General features: G+C 40.3%; 1 protein-coding gene across 1 annotated transcript in view; it reads right to left on the bottom strand.

The window, feature by feature from the left end:
• septin12 (septin 12) overlaps window positions 1-23,548 on the bottom strand; it is a 77,779-nt gene extending 54,231 nt beyond the window's left edge. The window contains exons 1-2 of the mRNA XM_077534228.1: window positions 23,294-23,548; window positions 606-2,141 (exon numbers count right to left, since the gene is read on the bottom strand). Coding sequence (XP_077390354.1) covers window positions 606-2,141; window positions 23,294-23,348 — 1,591 coding nt within the window. The 5' untranslated portion in view covers window positions 23,349-23,548. The remainder of the gene's footprint in view (window positions 1-605; window positions 2,142-23,293) is intronic.
• Window positions 23,549-24,967: the final 1,419 nt, after the last annotated feature.

Genomic DNA, 24,967 nt, shown 5'->3' with positions numbered 1-24,967 from the left:
TGCTTCAAGAGAAAGACACAATGCCAAAACTGTTTGTGTGTGGTCTGAATTAAAATCTTATAACACAAAACAGCCACCTGGTGACTTAGCCCTTGTCAGCAAACACTGAAATACAAATGTAAGTGTATAATTGTGCTGCTGTGTTTTTATATACAGTACTACAGCTCAGTAGAGAAGGAAACCATTTCAATGGGTGTGGTAACCAACTCATCTGCTAACTGTGTCTTGTTTTCCTTAGCTGACACGAGGGAAGTCCCCTGTCATCATTTGTTAAACAGACCTTATTACTCACACGGAGCCACCCACTCACACAAAAACAAACACACATGCAGATAGAAGTGCTACGATTGTGAAGTGTATGTGTATGGGTGTTTAAAGTGGAGGATTTGGTGTAGGGTGTACGCAGTTCCGCTTTCACAACTCTCTTACTCTTGAATACTTTGATTGCAATGTAACAGAATGGAACAAAAGGGAACTCCTCTAGTACCAATCTTCCAAAATTGGTATAAAGCATGTTTTCATTAAAATTCCAGACACAAAAGCAATTTATTATAACTAGTGAAGCTAAAGTGCTAAGCATTTTTGTATTATTATATCATTCTTACCTTTGTTTTTCTTTTTGGCGTGATCCCTTGTTGGTATAAGAGTGGTCTCTGCAGGACAGCCCAGTTCAGAAGACAGCGTTCCATTGCTTGGAGCTTCAGGAGGTTGGGTGACAATTGCTTGGGTTGTAGCGGCGATGACAGGCCGGGAGAAGGAGGCAATTCTCTGCAAAATTGACCCTACACTATCTCCGACATCACTGGGGCGGTGTTCCAAGGAGCTAGTCACTCTGGGGCTGGAAGGACTAGAAGAGTTGGGAGCCACAGGTTTCACTTGAAGAGCTTGAGGCCTCAATAGGGTTTCCAACTGCGGAGTCTGGGCTGGAGATAGCGGCACTGGTGAACGGCTCACTTGTGGAACAGGAATGGAGCCCATGGAGGAATGATTCGAGAAGGGCAAAAGGGGATGGTGAAGGGAAAGAGGTGGGGTATCGGAAGAACTATCAAGGCTGCTGAGGGAAGCCGATGGGCTTGCCGAAGTGGATGGGGAGTTGGCGTGATGCTGAAGACTCCCTATCCCCCTCGGAGGAGGCTTAGGGGGGTTGGAGTTGATGGGTCGCCTGTGAACTTTAGCAGGAGACGTAACGGATGTGTTGCTTACTAAGCTATCCAGGTCCAAGGGAAATTTACTAAGACGTGGCGTCTCTTTAGCCTTTAGCTGGGTAGTCTGGGGGTCTGAATAATGATGATTGTTGGGGCCACAGCTACCCTCAACTTCATTGGAATTGGCATTTTGAAGCCGGCCATTCCAGGTAGCATTAGAATTGGTATATCTCAAACCAAGAGAAACCTGGTCTCCACTTCTTTGTACGCCTAGTATGCTACGACTTCCATCACAGATTTGAATATCTAGACTGGGCATGGAGCCATGATTAATCCCGTGAGGATCTGGTGCCAATTCTACTCCTCGATCCAATGCTGAGCGGAAAACAGACCCATGAGAGGAGAACTCCTTCACATTGTGGTTGTTTCCCAATTTGGTACCAGCTTGTAGCTGCTGTTGTGAGAGCTGGGGCTGGATTTGGTGGTACTCACTCTGAGGCGTTGTACTCGGATATGATGTCAACTTGGTTGGATGAAGTGAGCCTCCACCAACTCCAGAGTACTCAAGGCTGGAAGTGGAGCTATGAAGGCTGTCATTGTCACTTCCTGGACCACGGAACATGGAGAACCCATTGTTGGGGTTCACCCTGCTTTGAAAGGATGCTGCTCGAGTCACAGAGGAGGAGTTGTTGTTAATGGCTGGCTTGTTCATGGTTCCCCGATTGAAGGACAGACTGCTGACCACTGTGCGCGATCTAAGGACTGGGCTGGGATTGGAACTCCGGCTGGTACGGGTGTGGTACCCTGCAGAGCCCAGCTTGTTGATGTTTTTGAAAGATGAAGAAGGAGATTGTCCTCCTCCGCTATCCTCACTGGCTTTGTTGTGGCTGTGAAAGAAATGGGACGCCGAAGGAGAGACTGGGGAGGAGGCAGTGGATGCCGAGGAGAAGGATGGTATGTCATCCACATCTTCAATGTCAAAGGATCTCTTCAAGGCTGCAAAAAATAATAATAATAATAATTTATTAGTAATGAGATAAAGAGTCTGGACTTATATATAAAAGTGGATTAAGTATTTGGATTTTAGAGGGATGAGAGTTTCCTTATTTTATTAACTTCCCTAGCATTTACAGAAGAAGGAAGATAAGGATCAGATTGGTAGCCTCAACTCCACATAGACCCTATACAGTACAGAAACATTGATACAGCAGTCCAAACCTCGAATTGTTAATAGTTCTTTTCTTTCCAACTTTTGTGATGCATCAATTCCAATAAGCCATTTCTCAATTTGCATGCTTGTCTGTTTGTACATCCTTGTGATCTTGTGAAATGTCACCAGTCACACCACAAATATTGTTTCAATTGAAAGTACGTAAAAAGCCAAGAATACACAGAATACCCGGATGTTGTTTTCCTATGTCATGTTACAGCATATACAGCGACACATTGTTAGGAAGACCGTACTTGGTGAGGTCACAAGACCGTACTCTGCGTTCTGCACATAGAGAAGCGGCCAATTTTGTTGCTACTAATCCCTGCTTCCTGTATCAGGCTTTTTTGTTCTTAATCAAAACCATGGAAATATGTTGGTTGATATGTTGATTGATAGTTGGTTTCCTCTTACTAAATTGAAGGAACAAAGATAATGTACAACCTGAAGGGCAATGCTTATAAACCTTTATTCAGGATTTTTGAATTTCAACTTGAAAAAATGGAAATGAAACATGAATCCATGCTTGAGGTTTCAATCTTTGACGTTCCAACAACACACTTCAAATTTAAACTGTATATACTGAACCTTTGTCCTTGCTCATATTATTTTATTTTATTTTCTCTGCTTTCTCTCACTTTTGTTCATGTTTGTCAGATCTGAATGATCTTTGACACTTGCCATTGTACAGCAATGGTGTCCCTTTCCTCTGTTGAACACAGACACTCTTCCTTCGTACCGCAAACACAAAGGCGGAATTGAGGTCGGGGCTTAATTCTTTGTGGGGTTTTGTGTTACCAATATCCACCAACTGCAACACGACGCAACACGAGAATGACTGCATGGGTGGTTAGCTCAAAATATGTGCAAGATTTTACAGCAAGTTAAAGTGATTCTTAACATTATCTTACGAATATTGACAGCTTAAAGCCCCTTTGAAATACCAATCTTACTCAGCCCTTCCTGAATCTGTATTTCTTCAATTTTGTATTAACTGTATTGCACATAAATTTTTACTTTTGAATGCATCGTTGTTGACTTCTGCTTAGTTTTTTTGTCTTGCCTGCTTGGTCTGAACTAAAGAACGATTGAGTAAAAACATGAGTTTTAGTTTCTTTGCATTTGTAAATAAAATTATCCTTGTTTTCAATGTGCTGGAAACATTTCGATTTGAGAGCCATGCATTAGCATCGACGGCATATTTTTAATACCCAGTATGTATTTTGTGTAAAATATTTTCTGGTTACAGTAAATGTACAATTTACTACATAATTGATATCAAGCTCTTTTTTTTTTAGCTATTCACAAATGATGCATGTCTTTGTTTCAATGAGGAAACATTGATTTTTTTTTAACTTCCACTTTCAGACCTGTTTAAAAAAAAACAAAAGAAAAAAAACTGACAAAACAGAGACTAAGCCTCGAGAGCTAAACTAAGTAAACTAAATAACTACATGACCCTTCACATATAATTGGGACTCAAAGAGTCTCTATATGTTGCATGGCCGGACCAGTGAACTCTCAGTACCACACAGATCCACTCATTGACTTTTGGCGTGTATTGAAAGTTTGTTAATATTACTTACTGAGTGAATTTAATGAATGAGCTTTTCATCAGTGTGAACTGACTACATTTTTTTTTTTAATGTTAATTTGTGAGATGTTTAGAGAAGTACTGCCGGTCTTTATTTTTAAAAACTTTCTATTTGAAAAAAAAACAAAACACCCAACACTAAGCACTTTTTGATTCAGTGAGGTAAATATTTTGCAGCACTTCTATGGCTTACGTATGTGGTCTATTTAAAAGCTGCCATTGTTTTCAATCAGTGTTTTGCGCTGAGACACTTCCTGTTGCCTTCAAATGGCTCCAGACCCGAGTCCTTATCATCCCTTGTCGGCTGACAGAAGTCATACAATGGCAGCTGTAAAACAGACCTTACGTTAGGGCTGCACGATATTGGAAAAAACTGACATTGCAATTTTTTTGGTGTCTGCGATATATATTGCGATATTAAAAACAGAAGAATTTTCACCAGATGACTTGAATAGCTCTATTTGCGAAGAAATTGGTTAACGCAAGATGACACCATTGTATATATAATATCAAATGTGCATTGCATTTGGTCGCCATTGTAATGAATAGGGGGTATTTTTAAATTTTTTTCAAATCTAATTTTTGTGTTAGAAATGTGAAAAATACAAAACAAAAAAATGACTGTACTGTACTCAAGTCTCCATGGCATGAATAATCAATAGAAAAAAAGTCATTTTGGGGTTGAACTATACTTTAATGTTTTATTCCAATTCAAAAACTCTACTTCTTACCACAAATATTTGTCTGATTTCTAATTAAATATTACCATCATTAGTATTATAAAAGAATGAAATTATCTAAGAACAAGTTACTTTTTACGGTGCTAAGTCTGATCTTAAATGTAATGAGATTTGTTTGGACCATGAATGAGACATTTTAACTATTATTATTATTATTATTATTATTATTATTATTATTAACTGACCAACTGCAAGATGCAGCCTGGTCAACTCAAAGCCTGGTTCACATGGTAAGATTTTAAAATTGTCGGCCAATCTCCAATTTTTGACAGACACCACGCGTGAAGAGAAAAATCACGGGAGTTCCAGTTTTGAACGCATCGTGTGTGGTGTGCGGCCACACTGCACAATCACACACCACACACGAGCCGAGTTCATTCAAGAATGTGACGGGAAGTCTCGCAAAACCTCTCAAGATTGGCTTCCGAGTCTCAACATGAGTCGATCCTGGTTTTCAGCCGAAAAAGCGGCATAAAAAGAAAAGGTGTTGTTTAAAGGAGTGTATATGGGCGCTGGCGAGACATCGCTTGCCCTCGGCTCGGTGCTGGCAGCGCGCGTTGGCGTCCCACCCGGAGATTTTGATTTTGGATTCCCCACTGGCTTCCTCGCTGGCTCGCTTTCTGATTGGCTGCACGTCACCGTCAATCGGCTGCGCAGTGGTTCGTCCTCAGGGGACACCACACACGGAGCGAAGTCGGGCCAAAAAAATCCAACTTGTTGAATATCCCCGATTTCAACTCGGTGGGACATGCCCGGAACACCTCTCCAGGGAGGTGTCCAGGAGGCATCCGAACCAGATGCCCGAGCCACCTCAGTTGGCTCCTCTCTACGCGGAGGAGCAGCGGCTCGACTCTGAGTCCCTCCCGGATGATCGAGCTTCTCACCCTATCTCTAAGGGAGAGCCTGGACACCCTGCGGAGTAAACTCATTTCAGCCACTTGTATCCTGGATCTAGTTCTTTCGGTCGACCCACAGCTCGTGACCACAGGTGAGAGTTGGAACATAGATCGGTAAATCGAGAGCGTCGCCTTTTTGGCTCAGCTCCTTCTTCACTACAGCGGACTGATACAGAGTCCGCATCACTGCGGACGCTGCACCGTTCCGCCTGTCGATCTCTCACTGATGGAGTGTGACAAGTCGTGAACAAGCCCCAAGATACTTGAACTCCTCCACTTGGGGCAGGATCTCATCCCCGACCCGGAGAGGGCACGCCACCCTTTTCCGACTGAGGACCATGGTCTTGGATTTGGAGGTGCTGATCTTCATCCCAACCGCTTTACACTTGGCTGCGAACCGCTCCAGTGAGAGTTGGAGATACCGGCTTAATGAAGCCAACAGCACCACATCATCTGCAAAAGTAGAGATGAAATACTGAGGTCACCAAACCAGACCCCCTCAACGCCTTGGCTGCGCCTAGAAATTCTGTCCATAAAAGTTATGAACAGAATCAGTGATAAAGGGCAGCCTTGGCGGAGTCCAACCCTCAATGGAAACGAATCCGACTTACTGCCGACGATGCGGACCAAACTCTGACACCGGTCGTACAGGGACCGAACAGCCCATATCAGGGGGCTCGGTACCCCGTACTCCCGAAGTACACCACCACAGGACTCCCTGCTGCCGAGGGTGTAGAGCTGGTCCACTGTTCCACAGCCAGTACGAAAACCACACTGCTCCTCCTGAATCCGAGATTCGACTTCTTGATGGACCCTCCTCTCCAACACCCCTGAATAGACCTTACCAGGGAGGCTGAGGAGTGTGATCCCTCTATAGTTGGAACACACCCACCCCGGTCTGCCAATCCTGAGGCATTGTACCCGATGTCCATGCGATGTTGTTGAGCCGTGTCAACCACGACAGCCCCACAACATCCAGAGCCTTTAGGAACTCCGGACGGATCTCATCCACCCCCGGGGCCCTGCCGAGGGGGTAACTTAATCAATTAATATAAATGCACCCAAAACAGACTGTGTGTTGGTGGAGTTGGTCAAAGATTTTTAGTCATAAACATTGACTGAATTCTTCAGTGTGAATATAAAGGGCTCTATATTAAAACTTATAGATCCTTATAAACGCAGTTTGTCACATCAGTTCCTTCTTCTGCCATGTCAAGGACCGATTTTAAGGATGGGAGAAATCGCTTCGATCGGTAGCGAATCAAGTCGGCTGTGTTCACGTTTACCATGGTGCAAAAATACTTGGTTTTAACTTATTTTTTGTCTCGCATGCCTCGATACAAAGTTTGACATCTCGCTGCTCAATAAATGCACCCACCATGAGCAGTTGCAGGTTTTCTCTGGTATTTGGAAATAGAGGATTAGACTCACATGATTAAAAAGAAGTACACATATACACATAGGTTGTGTTCTAACTTCATTCAAACACATACACACACCAAAGTCCAATTTTAGTTCCTTCCTGTCAAGACTCATGGCCTTGGAAGGCTCCAGGCAGGCGGGTAGGTGTTTGCGTGTATGTGTTTGTGTGTGCGGCTATGTAGGTCTGTGCGTGTGCGTGAGTTGAGGGCTGTGTGGACTGAGTTGGCTGAGGCGATAAGTGTGAACCTGTCCTCTGAACAAAAGATAAAGAGTCCTGGTATCAGTTAATTGCTGGCATGCTCCTGGAGACTGGAGAAATAATTACGGTGGCAATTGTGCATCAGGTCTCTGCATTGCTATGCTTAGCTGCGTGTGCGTGCGAGCGTGCGCGGTCTATCTACCGTAAGTCACACTCCCTCTTTTCTCACAGTTGCGCTATCTTGTCCTCTTGACAACAGTCCATCAATCTGTTCCAAAAAGATCATCAAACTGATTTTCCACTGATGCTCCCAATATAGTATTTATGTTGTATCATTGCAATTGGAGGGACTTTGACTTTTGATTAGGAGTCTCCCAACACCGATAGAAACTTTATGGTAAGAAAATCAAATATGAAACACAATAATCATAGCCAAATCTAAAGTTCTTACCAACAGTGCTAAAATAGAATAGTCAATGAATTTTTTTCTTATATGTTCCCTTTTGATTGCAAACATCTACAGCATTGTCCGATACTGAATCTTCTTTAAAAAAAAAAAAAAAAAAAAAAAAAAGTTTACATTTTGTCGCCTTTTTGTTATGCTTTCTTACTCCAAAAGAATGGACCAGCCTCAAAGTTTGATAAGAAAAGAATATGAGAAGATAAGAAGAAGAAGAATACACAGTGCAGTTGAATAAGTACACTTCCATCAAAAACAGTAGGACCACAGTAGTTTCCATTTATATATATATATATATATATATATATATATATATATATATATATATATATATATATATATATATATATATATATATATATATATATATTATATATATATATATATAATTTAATTGGTTACCTCACTTTGACAGTTGTGTTCTTGTCTGTAATGTTTATACATGGCAACAACTAGACTATGGGATGGATTTCTTTCCAAACAGCTTGCAGGTTGACCAGTACCAAAGAATGGTTCGTCTTCAACCTTAGAAAGTGTACTATAATGTGATTACCTACAATATATTGTAACATTAAAGAGCCTTGTTAAACCCCTTAAAATTCGGATGGTCTCTGGCGGGCAAACATTCTTAAAAAAAAATATATAAACTATGCCGATACTCTAAATGGTTCAGGAACAGCTTCAAACTTACTTTGAATGCAACTTTTTTTTTAAAGCATTTTCGGCAAAATTGCTCGTATGATAAGGGGTTAAAATAAAGAACAATTATAAAATGATTCATTTTTAGATCATCAATCTATCTATCAATCATCATTGTCATCGACATCATCGTTATTTTTGCCTAAATTTAAACTGTTCATAGAAGAAAACTGCATTTTCTTCTCTATGAACAATAGTAAAATTCTGGGCTATGAGACAAAGTGACATCAGAACTACGATAGCTGTTTTTCTGACTAAAATTGTCCATTTGAGTAAGTCTGAATGTGTCAGGCTGCCGGCATCTAATTGTACAGTCATTTTTTTTCAGATTAAACTCACTTTGAAAAGAAGCCCAACAGCTCATACCAGCCTATACTGTATGGGGCACTTACTTACTTAGCCACTAATGCTGGCAATAGGCGCCTTACCTGTATTATACAATGTCAAGTTGAGTTTGTTTTTTTCTCAAACCATTCTTACTTAGCGATTGAACATTATTTCAGGATGATATGTTGATGTTGGCGGCAACAGTTTGTGATGGCAATAAAAACTTATGCTGCATTAGAGGAATGTGGGAAGTTTGACATATCCCATTTCCGACCTCAACATTTTCAAGTGAATGCAAACGACAGAGATGGCTGATTCCAATAAATTGTTTGCTGCTTTGGTTAACAGTCAAAATAATATTGGGTTACATAAAGTTACTTTATTCCAATAACTAAATTAATGTTATAATCAACAAAAAGATGAATATGTTTATTCTCATTATATTTTGCCATTCACGGTCTTTGGCTCTACGGTGTTCGCCATTGTCGAGTGACGTCAGCTTTAAACCGGTTGGTAAAGGTTGGGGGTCCTTTTTGTATTTCAAACTTCGCAACTCGATTTTCCGAGTTCAAAGGGGTGTTCCCGTACGTACTTCCTGGTATGAAGTTGGAAAGTCCAACTTCCCACACCCCGCAAATGAAGCATAAAACTGGGCTCCAACTATCTAACATCCAGTCAGGACGATGAGTCAAATCAGCCGCCATCACACGCTGCCAGGAACAACATCAAAAATAAAAGCGTAGCAAGACACTGATGCCCCTGCATGTGCGAAGATTTTATTTTGAAGTTGGCTTTCTCACCACGTTGTTGGCATGTTACAGTCATGCATAGCATGAACGGTTATTGCTGTGACTGGCTTGACTTGTCTTCCCAACGGTGCACACCAACAGGTATCCGTAGAAGGAAAAAAAATCTCAAGCATTTTTATTAAATTGAGGTCCTCTAATTACTCAAGGACTTGTTTCAATCCTATACCTGACAGCAAGGTCTTGTACTCCTTCCCTGACACGGAGGGGTCTGACGTCAGTTTTTGACCACGCATGATTGTCAAAGTAGGAAAGTCAAAACATTGGACAATAGTTCCTTTTACACTGCCGTCTCAGGTCTGGGTTCAACAAGGAAAGGCGTAACAGAATGTTCAGAGATAAGGCATTAGTGGGGTAGCAGCAGTGCCATATCTTTGTATAAATAGCTCTACCAGAATAGTAGAGCAACTTACCCAAAGAGCATCTCCGTCACGGAACGCCAGAACACTATTGAAACTTACACACTGGGTGGCATTGTTATGAAAACAAGCAGCATGAATGGTGGAGTCATTACTTCGAATAACATTGCGCAATACGCTCGTAGGTATAGTACATACTGTTATATTTCATATGACATATTTCCCCAGCAATGAATATGGTTACAATATGTTTTTATGAATCCAATCCATTCACCTTTTGTTTTGGCTCAATATATCAATAACCTTTATCAAATGTTGTGGTTTCATCGCAGAGGTTTTTTTTAAGTGTTATTTTATTATTTCATAAAATTGTTTTAAAATGTACATTGAACATGTACAGTGACATTTTGCCCCTCTGATCCTAGGCTCGTTCCTGCTTCTATTCATTTGTTTTTGAATTAGACTTTTTTAACAACATTTTGAGAACTGAATCACCTTGAGCAGCTTTTACAGGGGAAAAAAAACGTGCGACTCCTCACGGTTATACAGACTGACATATGCAAAATTGCTGTTTAGAGAATAACGGTCATGCCTGAAATGAGCTTATGAGTCTACTTCCTGTAAAGTCTGTAAACATTGAATAGTGAAGCCCTGCAGTTGTTGCAGCTTTTGGCTGAAGGCCAGAAGAACCTCAGAGAAGGAAAAACATGGAACAACTGGTCATCAGTTCTGAGAGTCAGGATCATTTTCCCTTCAAGGAAGTGAATGTTGAGAATGAAAGTGCAATACACTGATAATTAGATGTCTTAAGGTTGAGGTAGCTTTAGTCAAGTTATTACCACATACCAAATGAATTAAAATTTATTTTCAAATGTGAAAATCATGTTAACCTATCAACAAGTCTGATTTGGCATTCATCAACTTTTTTCATGAACGCATTTGTTCAACTTGCTCACTTTTCAAGAGGAATGTTGCCCTGTCAGGCTATGTTTTCTCATAAACCCCAGAATGTTGTTAAAGGGGCATGATTCAAGTGTTAAAATAACCGTATTTTTTACCCACACGTTTTTAAAATTGTATAATGGGCAGGAGCCACTATTGTGGCACAATGGATGTTGCCCCTTTTTTTCTTCAGAGTCAAATAATGATGAGGTTTTGGGTACGAAACCTAAGGTTTCTGCATGAGCGTGCGCGCGGTCTCTAGCTCTCGCTCCCAAGCCTGCACCCAATACATTTTTTGTGCATAGGTATTGTGGGAGGCGGCACAGTGGATGACTGGTTAGCACATCCGCCTCCGAGTACTAAGGACTCGGGTTCGAGTCCGGGCTGCGGCCTTCCTGGGTGGAGTTTGTATGTTCTCCCGGTACCTGCGTGGGTCTTCTTCGGGTACTCCGGTCTCCTCCCACATTCCAAAGACATGCATGGCAGGCTAATTGAGCACTCCGAATTGTCCCTAGGTGTGCTTGTGAGTGTGGATGGTTGTTCGTCTCTGTGTGCCTTGCAATTGGCTGGCAAACGGGGTGTACCCCGCCTGATGCCCATAGCCAGCTGAGATAGGCTCCAGCACCCCCCGCGACCCTTGTGAGGAGCAAGCGGTTCATAAAATGGATGGATGGATGGATGATTGATTGATTGATTGATTGAAGCGTCAGAGGACGCGGATCAATATAGGGAAAGTGTTCAACAGGTGGGAAAGACCTATGAGGATGAAACGGGACCCACAGCTTTCTTTCTTCTTGCTAAAAAGGTGAGACCTCGTCACAAAAATGCGCGAGGGTCTACTTATGGTGAGGAATGCACAATAAAACTCCCGCACGCTGACTAACTAACTTCTCGGCACATCACTGGCTTCCATTCCGCTTTTCGCCAGTGGGGTCGACAAATCTGCAAAAACTCAGAAACCTAAAACATGCCTCTTTAAGCAAAGTCATTCAAATTAAATTAATGACAGATTCTTGTTCCATTTTCACTGGTCTTAAAGTGAAATATAGAAGTTGAGGAAGACATCAGAAAATATCATTCAATCATGACATCAAGCAGTGCTTGACATTTATGTTGCGGTTTCAACAAACTGTCAAAACAGAGAAAAGCTTGGACAAAATACGTATGATGTATAACCAACTAAGAACAGTAAGATGCATTACTTTGAGAACCAGTAAATTACTAGAAGGACGGGAGGCCCAGGTTTGTCCTGTGGACACAAAATAAGACGAGGCCCAGTCTGGGCATGTCCACGACCACCCTCCCCCTTTTTCCTGCACATTCCATACAGGTAACACTGACAGACAAGACAACATGTGCATTGACACGTGAACACTAACCAGTGTGCTCCAACACCCATGTATGTACACCACCCATACACACTTTGCATGCACATACAGTATCTGTAACACTCGTACAGACACATGCATTATAACAACTGCCATTCAGTTAAAGCACATCTGGAAAACACATTCCAAGCACCCCTTTGCAATATATTAGCACTGAAAATAACACAGGGCCAGGCAACTCATAAACAGGCATGCACACAGCCATACTCAAACATCTAACTGGTTGACGCTTAGGAGCATTTTGGATGTCTGACAATTATTGACCTACAATACAAAATACTGTTCCTGGTATTATTTAAATACATAAGTTAAGAACAGATCGATATGGTGGTGTGAATACTTCCTATTTTCCCAGTGTCACAATTTTGCGAGAAAATTAAATTTAAATTTGCAAATAGATTAAAAAAAATAATCTATACTGCTCATCCTCAATCATGTCATGGGTGAGCTGGATGCTACCCCAGCTGACTTCAGAGGGTGGTGGTGTACACCCTGGACTGATAGACAGACAATCACAGCTGTCCAAAACAAGTTACTTGAATGTTTTGCTATTCGATCTTACTCACATTAACACACAAGGGAAAACCAAACACATGGTGTCAAACAGCTGATCGGGAACAAGTTTGGATGAATTTATTTGCACCTAAGTACGAAGTTCGTCTGCTTATTCTCAATGTGTTCATCCCGTTCAGGATTACAGCAGGGTGTGGAATTTATCCCAGCTGTTTTACTGCCAGAAGGCAGACAACACCCTAGTTTTGTCGCCAGTCAATCAGGGGTCAATTATAGTTGGGACAATGAGTGGGAAATGATCAGCTATGTGAACCACTACACAAGTGATGGCCCTCTGGCTTGGTGGTTGAAGGTGTGTCAGCGTCATACAAAGTAAACAGTTTGAGTGTTTGGCGCAGTGGTCATCTCACAACCCTGCGGTTGTGCGTTGAATCCCAGGCCATTGTGTCCATGTAAAAGTATCCTTGAGCAAGGTACTAAATCCCCAGTTGCTCCTGATGCTGTGTCATCAGTGGTAGTCAAAATGTAAAGTGCGTTGAGGGCCTTGTAAGTCGGAAAAGTGCGATATAAATGAATTACCATTTACGACCGCAGGAATAGGACAGAAAATGAAGGGCAACCATTTAATCTACTGGCTACGGGCTGCCTGATGCAGTGTGGGGTAGTACAAGCATGTAGATGTCCATTAGTCCAGAGAGAATTGTCTCTTAACAAAAAAACAGAGGCTCAGAAGGGTTTGAGCCTTTTCAGTTGCCGGTCACTGCCTTTGTAACAAGGAACCGTTAAATATCAGGCAATTCCCCTCTCTATCCACGTTTAAAACTCGTCTTAAAACTCTTTGGCTCTTGACTTAGCATGAAACTCGGGATTGGTTCAGTGTTTTATGGTGCCTGCTGTATTTTATATGATTAATTTATTGATTTGTATTTTATTTACTTATTTACTTATACCTACTTCTTATGTTATTAATGCATTATTTGTTGTATTTATTTATTTACTTTCCTACTAACAGAGGTGAGCATTCCATCAATATTGCCGGAAGATCCATCAATCCGTCAAGAGACATCCCATTTTGTTGACAATTAACGATTGACGAGAATCTTGGAAAAATTGACGGACTCAGCATTGTCGGAAAGTGGGTTTTTGTTTGTTAATGTAATCATGAATAATCGGGTCAGTACAAACGGACCTGGGCATTCCGTCAATGAAAATTTGACGGACTGACGAATGACGGAAACATTGACGGAAGCCGACTTGGGTAATGTCTCTCAAATACATTGACAACAGACACTGGTTGGCTATCTCATCTTCACTAAATTGTAAATGATGTGACTTTTTGTCATAGGAAGTGGGAGGAGCATGGCAGCACTAAAAAAAACTGCACTGAATGGTCAGTGCTGGACCCTCTTCTGTATGAGCTAAGGTCAAACATGTAGACATATTTCAACAAAAGCAATAACTCCAACACTTGACACTACAATTTCCAAATCTTGTATACACACACGTCTTTTTAACTGGTACCCTCTCAAATTGTGTGTGCGCCAGACAGGTATGTTGGTGCAAGGGCCAAATCATTCCTGCTTTGAGCATTAAATTCACATTCCAAGGGTAAACATGTGCACAATTTAAATTTTGAAGGAAAACATCAGTTTCTTGGAAAAACTCCAATGACCTGAACATTGTTTTTCTTATCAGTACAATGTTAAAATAATGTAATGGTTTTGTCTCCACTCTCCCATTGGCTAATCTGAAATGCTCCGGGTGTCTTAAGGACTCAGCAACTTGAGATGTCTGAAGAAAAGACAGAACACATCTGATGTCTTGCCAACTTCTGATCCATTACGGAAGAATGGCCTGGCACAAAGCCACATCAACCTGAGTGTGTGTGGTATTACAGACTCACTAGAGACATAAATAGCAATTAGGTGGAAACACTGGCAGGGTCACAGGATGAGGTTAAGCACAGCAAATGATTGTTATGTGCATAACTATATGCAATTACCTGTAGCTAGTATATCTTTCTTTCTATAATTTTACCGACCACTGACAGTCTGGGTCCTTGGTTGATGTGCTCCACGACGTTAATGCAGGCTGGAATGTTTTTGTGAGTACCGCTTGTCATGAACAAAGACAACCATGCACCGCTATATGTGCATGACTTTGTGTGTGTGCGTCTGGTGGTGGTTGGGGCAGGCGGGAGTGGTGACTGGGTCAGTAAGTCATGGGACCCTCTCTGATCTCCAACAGTACCAGGATGTGACAGGGACTGTGAGGCAGCTTTTACCCCCCACCCCCGCGGCCTCTTCTAATCTCCTTGCTCACCCAAAGGCCTGAATGCTCTGTTGTCTCACTGGCCGATCAAGTACCTTCACTTTTTTTGCAGGTCCACAAGTGGCTATACATATATATATATATATATATATATATATATATATATATATATATATATATATATATATATATATATATATATATATTTATATATATATATATATATATATATATATATATATATATATATATATATATATATATATAAATATAGATATATATATACATATACATATATATATATTAGGGGTGTTAAAAAATCGATTCGGCGATATATCGCGATACTACATCGCGCGATTCTCGAATCGATTCAATAATCGGCAAAATCGATTTTTTTTTATTTTATTTTTTTATTTTTATTTTTTTATTTATTAATTTTTTTTAGGATTCACACCTTAAGCATGGAAGAATGTTATATGAACGGAACATTAAGCCTTAATATTTTATTTCAATGCTGTTCAAACATGAAACAAATTACAACCTCTATAAGACTGAAATTTCAGATAAATAAATAATACATTTTCATAGAAATCTTACACTCTACAAGCTTACTGATTAGTATTTTCTAAATTTGAATGAAAAAAAATCGCAACAATCGACTTATAAATTCGTATCGGGATTAATCGGTATCGAATCGAATCGTGACCTGTGAATCGTGATATGAATCGAATCGTCAGGTACTAGGCAATTCACACCCCTAATATATATATATATATATATATATATATATATATATATATATATATATATATATATATATATATATATATATATATATATATATATATATATATATATATATATATATATACATATATACATATATATATGTATGTCACTCAGTCAAAACTGTTGTCTAGCCTCCCAGTTCCTACCACTGAAAAACATCTCCACAGCATGATACTGCCAGCACCATGCTTCACTCTACGGATGATATTGATCAGGTGATGGAGGCTTCCTGGTTTCCTTCAAACGTGACGCCTAGCATCCATGCCAAAGAGTTCAGTCTTTGTCAGAACTGTGAATTTTCTTTTTCATGGTCTGAGAATTCGGGTGCTTCTTGACAAACTCCATCTGGCCTGCCATGTGCCTTTTACCTAGGACTGGCTTCCATCTGGTCACTCTACCATACAGGCCTGATTGGTGGAGTAGTGCAGAGATTGATGTCGTTCTCTGTTCTCCACACAGGACCGCTGCAGCTCTGACAGTGATCACGAGTTCTTGCTCACTTCCCTGACTAAGGGCCTTCTGTATCTGATTGCTCAGGCAGCCAACTCGAGGAATAAATAAGGTGGTTCGGAACTCCTCCCATTTATGGATGATGGAGACTATTGTGCTCATTAGATCCTAAAAGCAGCAGACATGTCTCTCTACCCTTCCTCAGATTTGTGCCTTGAGACAATGTGAGGTCTATAGACTTCTTTGGCCTCATACTTCGTTTGTAGACAAGTATGTGCCTTTCCAAATCATGTCCAATCAATGGAATGTACCATAGGTAGACTATCAAGATTGATCAGTGTAAACATGGTGTGCTGGAGTTCAATTCTGAGCTTCATGGCAAAGGCTGTGAATGTTTATGTACATGGGACTTCTGGATGTGATTTGAGGGAGGAAAATAATTCAATTTTGGAATAAGGCTGCAACATAACAAAATGTGGAAACCGTGAAACGCTTGAATGCTGTACTTTCCGGACACACTGTATCCATCTCTCTATCCATGACTACATCTGCAGGAACGTAAAAAGACATTCAATACAACAGGGATTATCTCACAATTTACGATCAACACAGTTCTTACCAAATGTGTTTGTGAGTGTGAGCAAGTCTACTTTGCAAAGCAACACAATCATGTGGGATGTGAGGAGAGAAAGGGGCTCTCCCCAATATAAGAATGACATGGGGGCCTGTAATGAAAAATTGACTTTTTAGTTGTGTGCTAAATCTTGGCTACCCAAGTATTGAAATTACAGAACTGACAAATGTTTTCATCGAGCTGCCGATCTCAAAAATGGGTCTGGAAGCAGCAAGCATGTTGCTCACGTTTTGGCCTGACTGATGAAATGTGTACAGTATGTGGAGATGATTATCTGAAATGTGACGCAAAAACAGGATTTGGTCCAGTCCATGTCCAAAGAGATTTCTTCCAAAATGAATTTCAGGCTTCACTTGACTATTTTCTATTGATTTAGAATGACATCCAACACAAGATGGATGGGGTAGATGAAGCCAAGGGTCCAAACAAGATCGCCCCCCCCCCCCCCCCCCCCCCTTCAAAACGCCACTGCAGGACAGCAGGAATGGTATGCTTTCAATTGCACCCTTTGGTTGTTTGTTTTGTCACCAATCTCCAAAAGTTAATACTGTTTGTGATGAAGGGTTAGAATGGTTACCTTGTGATTTCAAGGACCAATACACATACACTATACTATGTTTAAGTTACTTTTACTGCATCTGAACTTAATCCTTCTGGTTACTGGACATAATATTCAACAAAGAAAAAAAATAATGTTTCTAAAATACAACAACTGGCAAATTGTTTTATAATGGAATAAGTTGTACTTACAAGATGGGACACCATGGTGTGTTCTAAGTGGCACACATTGCATACATCGCTTTCCTTTGATTTCTTGGCCACTTGACTTTTTAAGACTGACAATGGTCTGTGGTGTCCAAAAGCCTTTCATACAATTGTGAAAAAGCAGCCACTGTGGCAGTCTATGGCTCAAGGCTACACTAATTTGTTTAGAAGCACAGATCAACACCTGTCTTAACAGAGGAATGTGGAAAGAGAGTTCAGAATGAAAGGAGAGAGGGCAGCTTTTGTTGCACTGGCCCTGCGGGGCTTCAGGACAAGATGGATCACCCTCATGAGGAATGGAGTGTGTTGCTTTTCACATCTGCCCTCCTTATGATGAAAATGTCCACAGATATGAAAGGTATTTTTTGTTTGTACTTTTCCTACAAGTTGTTTACCTGCAATCAATTTTGACAGAGTTGACCAAGAGCAGCTACATATGCACTCTGATGGAAAGCAAAAGTTGGAGATAACAGTGATTGTTTCTAAATCAATGAAAAAGGTAACCAAAACAATAGCACTGTTGCAGCATATGTCCTTCGTCCTCTTTGTCCATCGGAGTGCTAAATGCTATCTTGTACATCAACAGCGCTAAACCAGTCAATGCTATCCAACCATTGTCCAACCTTTTTTCCGTTCCGTTTTCAATTTCGACAGCTATTGGAAGCTGGCTGTTCCGTTTACCTCATGCTAGTCACACATTTTAACAAAATATGCCACTACAATGTTCAGCTTGTGTTCAATGTGTTGTCTGACCGCCGACAGGTGACATAGGAATACATTTCCCATGATTCTTACATGTGAAAACAGGAAGCAGTTCCAGTCCTGGTCAACGCCAGCTATCCGTGCTGCTACCAATTTGATACTGATGTGAATGAGAACGCAAATGTGAATTTGTAAGTAAACAGGACGGGATTTACGGTAACGGTTAAATTCCCTTTTAATGGGTGTATTGTATGAATCGCTATGAAAACTACATAATTGATAGGGGTGTTAAAAAAAATCGATTCGGCGATATATCGCGATACTACATCGCGCGATTCTCGAATCGATTCAATAAAAAAAAATCGTTTTTTTTTTGTTTTTTTTTAAGAGCTCAGAATTGTTCATTCGGTAGTCTTACCGATTCAACGTCTTATCATCATTGCCTTTTTTTTTTTTTTTTTTTTTTTTTTTTTGTGTGTGTGAATCGATTTTTAAACTTCCATTTTTAATGGAAAAATATTCAACAAAACGTCTGACTTCGGGTTAGGATTCACACCTTGAGCATGGAAGAATGTTATATGAACGGAACATTAAGCCTTAATATTTTATTTTAATGCTGTTCAAACATGAAACAGATTACAACCTCTATAAGACTGAAATTTCAGATAAATAAATAATACATTTTCATATAAATCTTACACTCCACAAGCTTACTGATTAGTATTTTCTAAATTTGAATGAAAAAAAATCGCAACAATCGACTTATAAATTCGTATCGGGATTAATCGGTATCGAATCGAATCGTGACCTGTGAATCGTGATACGAATCGAATCGTCAGGTACTAGGCAATTCACACCCCTAATAATTGACAAACACATGGCAAAAAATGGGGCCCTGTGTAAAATTGGGACAAAATGAGGTTGGCGAAATCTGCCGGAACACGGAACCCAAGGGTCAAAAATGGGATTGTCCTGGCCAATACGGCCCAATCTGGTCACCCTAAATATATCAGTGTGTACCAAGACTGTATGCGGCCAGTGTCCTAATGAATCAAGCATCAACCGACAGAAAGTTTTTCCTTCTTAGTTTAAAATAGCTTACTGTCACCTCCAGAATCCCTTGCTGTATCCTGGCTTGATGGCAGAACCCAGTGTGTTTTTTGACTTTTGGTAAAGCTTTAAATCCACCCGCCTTCTGTCATATAAGCTAGCTCGCTAACCTGGGAGTATTCATCTCTCCGGTCCAACGTCCAAGTTTGCAAATTCCTTTCATGCTAGGATGGTGTCGTGGCCAATGGTGAAGTACCGACAAAGGCAGCCTAGATGGGCTTTATTGACTGATTGCTTAACAATGATTCATTCTCATTCTGATTCGGTTTTCAATGGTCAATTCACATCTCAATTTCACCAATTCATAAACAGCCCTCCTGGAGCCTAACCTAGCTGAATTCGGGTGAGAGGCAGGATAGCATCTGGCTTGACGCCAGCCAATCAATCGCAGGGCATACAGTATACAGTATAGAAAGCTATTCATAATGACATTCACACCTTGAGCGTCTTCAATTAACCGTGCATACAAATTTTTGGAACGAGGGAAGAAAGACAATGAGAGTGAGAGTTTTCAACTGCACTGCAGTTCCCAGATATAACAAACAGTTTACTGTATTTCTTCTTCTCCTACTTCTTTGTATTTTTTGGTAGGCTGGACACCCTGTGGCACCAAAGTCTTTGAACTTCGAAATTTGGTTGGGGGATGAGACTTGAGATTGTCAGTGGAGATAATGTTATGTGGGTCTTCTGCTGCATTTGTAAGCAAGCACACCTATTTATTCTTTTCCTCCTCATGTGTGGGGTCTCTCATATTAAAAATTAGGTAAAATGTTAAAAATCAGTATGTGTGTAGTATCGGATTTATGTTTGTATTGTTTATGACAAGTTAGATAAATAACTACAAAGCACAGAAAATCAGCTTCTTTTTATCAGTGGAATGTCTGAAAATATAAAGTACATACACTGATAACCGATAAAGAAGATGAAGAGAAATGTGGAGAACTGAGTGTCAATCAAGCCCATTTGAGCACGTATTTTGCAGAGAGCATGCATGGAACAGACTCAAACAGAGCATTCACAAAACCAAATTTCCTGCTGCCTAAAGAGCCGCTATTGTCTTCTGACGGGATGCATGCAGCGGGATCCTTTTGGTGATGTTTTTGTTTGTCGATCGCTTACCTGTGTTTTACATGCGGCGCAAAGTCCATAAGAGACACACTACTTCAAGGACTCAGTCAATTGTATTGTCTTGTGAATGTTTTGGGAAAGGCTGTGATGATTGTAGGACTCTTTTCAAAAGGGTGTGTTTAGGTTATATGTCACAGTCTCATGAGTCTCTAACTGAAGGCCCGGGGGCCACATCTCGCCCGCCACATAATTTTATGCCTACTTCATGTTTCTTGCTAAAATCCGACCCACAATTGTAAGTTGTCTTCACTTTTTACTAACATAAAGTGTACAGATGTAACGATAACGGCAATATCGTGATATTGCGATATTAAAATTGCCACAATATCGCCATCAAAAATAGCACAACTGTTCAAATCAGGTTGATTTTCAATTGTGCAGTTTTAGCACCCTCTTGTGGCTAGTTTTTAGTGCAGTTTAATTTTTACAAGACATGTTTTGGCCCTTCCCTGTTTAAAATCCACACTAATGGTCAGATGAAGGGGAATGTAATATGCTTGTGAACAGAGTCAATATGCGGAGGAACTCAATGTGTGTGTGCATTAGCCAGTCAGTGCCTCAATATTAAGTGTTATGAGAGATTTAGGTGATTTATATACATTGTTATTATGTACAAAAGCACAACATTGTCCTTTTTTTTATTATGAGCTCATTCTTTTACAATATTGTGACCTTTTTTAATATTGCCAACCTCCCCACAATATTGTGATAGTTAACGTATTGTGACCTTCATATCGTGATAATATTGTATCGTGATGTTTGGATATCGTTACATCCGTAGTTAAAGCAGCTCTATGGAAGATTTAAAATTTAAAATCTCTACTGCCACCTGTGGCCGAAAACAAACTGCACGCTCGTACACGCTGCGCGCACTCGTACGTGCACGACCTCAATACTGAAGACTGGGCTCTTCATATCCAATGAAACTATGTTTTCAGAGGTAAGAAGTTTTATAATGTTATACAAAGCTGGCCACTTCACGGAATGAGACTCTCGATCCCCACTAAACAATTGATGTCCACGGGACGTGCAGATCATATTGCTTTAGTCGGTCGAAGTCCAGTCCTGTGCTGTACTCCAAAACGATGTGCAAATTACGTCAATTAATTGGACCTCATTCCGATGTTAATATGCAGTTACATATTGTAGTCACCCCGCTCGTCGGACGACAACCTGATTCTAGTCATTATTAGTGCATGTCGCCCCCAGGCTAGCGTCATTGTGCGTTAGCCGAAAGGTAGGCTGTCAGTTATGGAAATTGACGATTGTGAAAAACATATAGACCCGTTCACTACTTAGTGTGATATGGCCGTGAATGTTATCGCCATTCAGTAGTACCGTTCACATTCCGTTAGCATAATGTAGCTACAATAGGCTGTTTTCACGGAGGACAATAAGGCAACATTTTAGCCTGATTGAAACGCCGCGGAATGGAACGTTTGTTCTTCATAAAGTCATTCTGTTCTATTACATTCAACTTTGCCGCCCCTTTCACGCTAAATGTTGCCGTCCACCTCACTTTCACCCCAATAGTTACGACCGAGAAGTGATTGATCTTGTTGTTACTGCTATTTGAAAACAACACATTTTCTTCTAAATGTCAAGATACTCGCTTCTTACCTTTTCGAGTAGAAAGAAAGCCAGCTGTGAATCACTTTTCTAATCCAAGTCCGATCTCAACTCTCTCCACCGCTGAAATGTCAAACCAATGTTCACTCTCATTCTTGCCCGACGTCGGTCACTATCAAGTTTAGATTTTTTTTTTTTTTGTGGCACTTGACATTGTTTTCATTTTTTTTTAAAGCAGCCTTCCGCGGAGTAACAGCGGGTGTCTGGGGCAGCGAAAATCTGTACTTGTTCCGTCTTCGCGCGACAGGAAACAACTGACGATGACGCGCATGACGTCACATCCCGCAGACAGAGGGCGGGAAATTCCAAGGTTTCGGACTGGACGCTTCCGAAATAATATTGGCCAGAGGCTTGTAGGAGTACCCATTGTGAACAGCTAAGATGTTGATCTACTAATTAGAATATGTTTCAGTCATAAATGGTCAAATAAAAAGGCTATTGTTGAGATATTTTTTGGGGAAATCCTCCATAGAGTAGCTTTAAGTGTTTTTTTTCCCCCTCCCAACCAAACTATGTTCCTTGACCTCAAGATTTTAAAACTATATGTTATCCATCAAATTGCTCAGCATAAGGACAACATGATGAGGCAGTTAACATGTTCACGTTCAGTCATAACGGCCTTAACCCTCACTTCATTGTGTCCTACAAAAATGAGCTTGACACCCCAGTTAGACCATTCCACCACATTTTGGAACTGACCTGTTGAACCCTCGAGTATAGTGTGTTTAGTTCCAGGCCTAACAAAACTTGACTAAAAATAAAACTAACATAAAATTAATAGCATTTGTTTACTATTACATAATATGTGTTCTTATTGTTTCATCACATTCATCAAATGTAAAAAAAAAAAAAAAAAAAAAAAAAAAAAAAAAGGGAACTATTCTCCAAAGTAGCCTATATAGTACTGTAGTCTACTATATGCTTCTTGGATTATTGTGTTTTAACGTCAATATAGCAGGTCATGCTACTGTATTCTCCTGTGAAACCCCAGTACAGATAAGAGGCTTCTTTGCACTGAATGCGTAAACAGCCCAAGGGTGCAATTACACATTTCCTTTTACTACAGCAACAAAACGAGCGGCAGTAAAGCAATTCAATATTACAACTTCACATACCTTCAAAATCTGATAAAATCCCTTCGAGGTGGTCATTCACGGAGAGTGCCGACATCCTGTCTGAAGTCCGTGATGCCACTCCAAGTCTAATGAATGAAGTTGCTTTCTGTCCTTCAAAAATGAGTTCCCGATACGATGTATGTTCAAATCGAAAGGGGAGCTATTCACACCCAAATAGCTACTTTAATTAGCTGGAGTAATCTGCTTCTGCTGCTGTCCCGTCCGCGCTGTGGCCACTCACTGGTGGTGTCCGAGTGGGCTTCACCAGCACTCACTCAGTCACATTCACAGTGGCCCGCCCCCCTTTAAGACAACCCCTCCACCCTCCAACCCCCGACCCCTGGTTGCTGGACCCGAGGGGGACGTGTAGGTTGGGGGGATGGACGGATGGTGGGCGGGGACACACAACACCTGGAAAAATCCCTCAGTCAAATTTCTCTTTCTATCCCACCCAAATTTCTCCCCTTTGGCTACAAGTGGGACTAGATGCTGCAGTGAAAGCCAATAACTCAATACATTAATTTGAAAACTTTTAAAAAATAGATTCAGGGAGTTAATTGCAGAAAACAACACATTTTAAGAATGTATTTATGTATTTATTTATTTATTTGTTTATTTATATATTTAGTGTTTATATCCTTATGTACATAGCTTTTACTTGAAATGATTGAATGCTTGTATTTAACCCCATTTTATTAGATTAATTATGATGTTGCCCTATGTTTTTTTTGTTTTGGCTTTTTTCCCCATCTGATTTAGGCCACGTACAAAATATGAAAGTTCTTGTTTATTTTCGCTTTTGAAAATTTATGTGTACAGATGTTGATGTGTTTGAAATAATTCCAATTAACCAGTGGCAACCCAAGCCTTTATGAGCCCCAAGCAGAATTTGAGTTGGGGCACCACTACAGCTTGATATCTACCAATGGATGTTACACTTGTGGATTTTGATATTTTTTATCACTTTAATTTGTTTAATGTGTTTAAAAAAAAAAAAGTCACCCTATGGTAATTTTTTGGGTGAATGATTTGCTCTGCAGGTCACACCAAATGTACATTTGGCTAGAACATGCAAATGAAACATTCAACAGCAGCACCACCATTCTTGAATCAGTGTGATGTTTTCCTTTGTAAAAGTGATTACTTTAAAATATATCTGACGTTTTCAATAATGTACACACTTTGAAACCTGTTATTAATAGTTTTTACTCATAAAAATGTGGTAGCTGTGTTCGAGAGTGTAAAAATATATTTATTTATTTTTATTTATGTATTTTTTTTACAGTTCGCCTTAGGGCAAAAGGCAAACTATACATTAGAATAGTGAACCAAGTGGTGAGTCATGACCAAAAGGTGGGTCCCATTTTGAATGTTTTGCCAACAGCTAGTAAAAAGATAAATGGGGGTTGCCAGTTTATGACATTTCTGATTGCAATCGTCACGCAGCACAAGAATGCAGACTCAATTAGTGTTACTGACTATTCTTACTGATTACTCTTACTATTTTTCAATTGATTGTTTTCAATTTATGGCTTTGAAGTTTATTTCACACAAATATTTACTGTTATTCTGGCTTTTCTACTTTGTTAGCATAGGATAATGACAGACTGGAGTTTTCTGATTTACCTACACATTTTTGGTACGTCAGCACTCTGTCGTAAACCAAAGGTCACC

Source organism: Festucalex cinctus, chromosome 1, assembly GCF_051991245.1.
Source record: "Festucalex cinctus isolate MCC-2025b chromosome 1, RoL_Fcin_1.0, whole genome shotgun sequence".
NCBI classification, from domain to species: Eukaryota; Metazoa; Chordata; class Actinopteri; order Syngnathiformes; family Syngnathidae; genus Festucalex; species Festucalex cinctus.
This window is presented reverse-complemented; position numbering and strand designations above follow the sequence as displayed.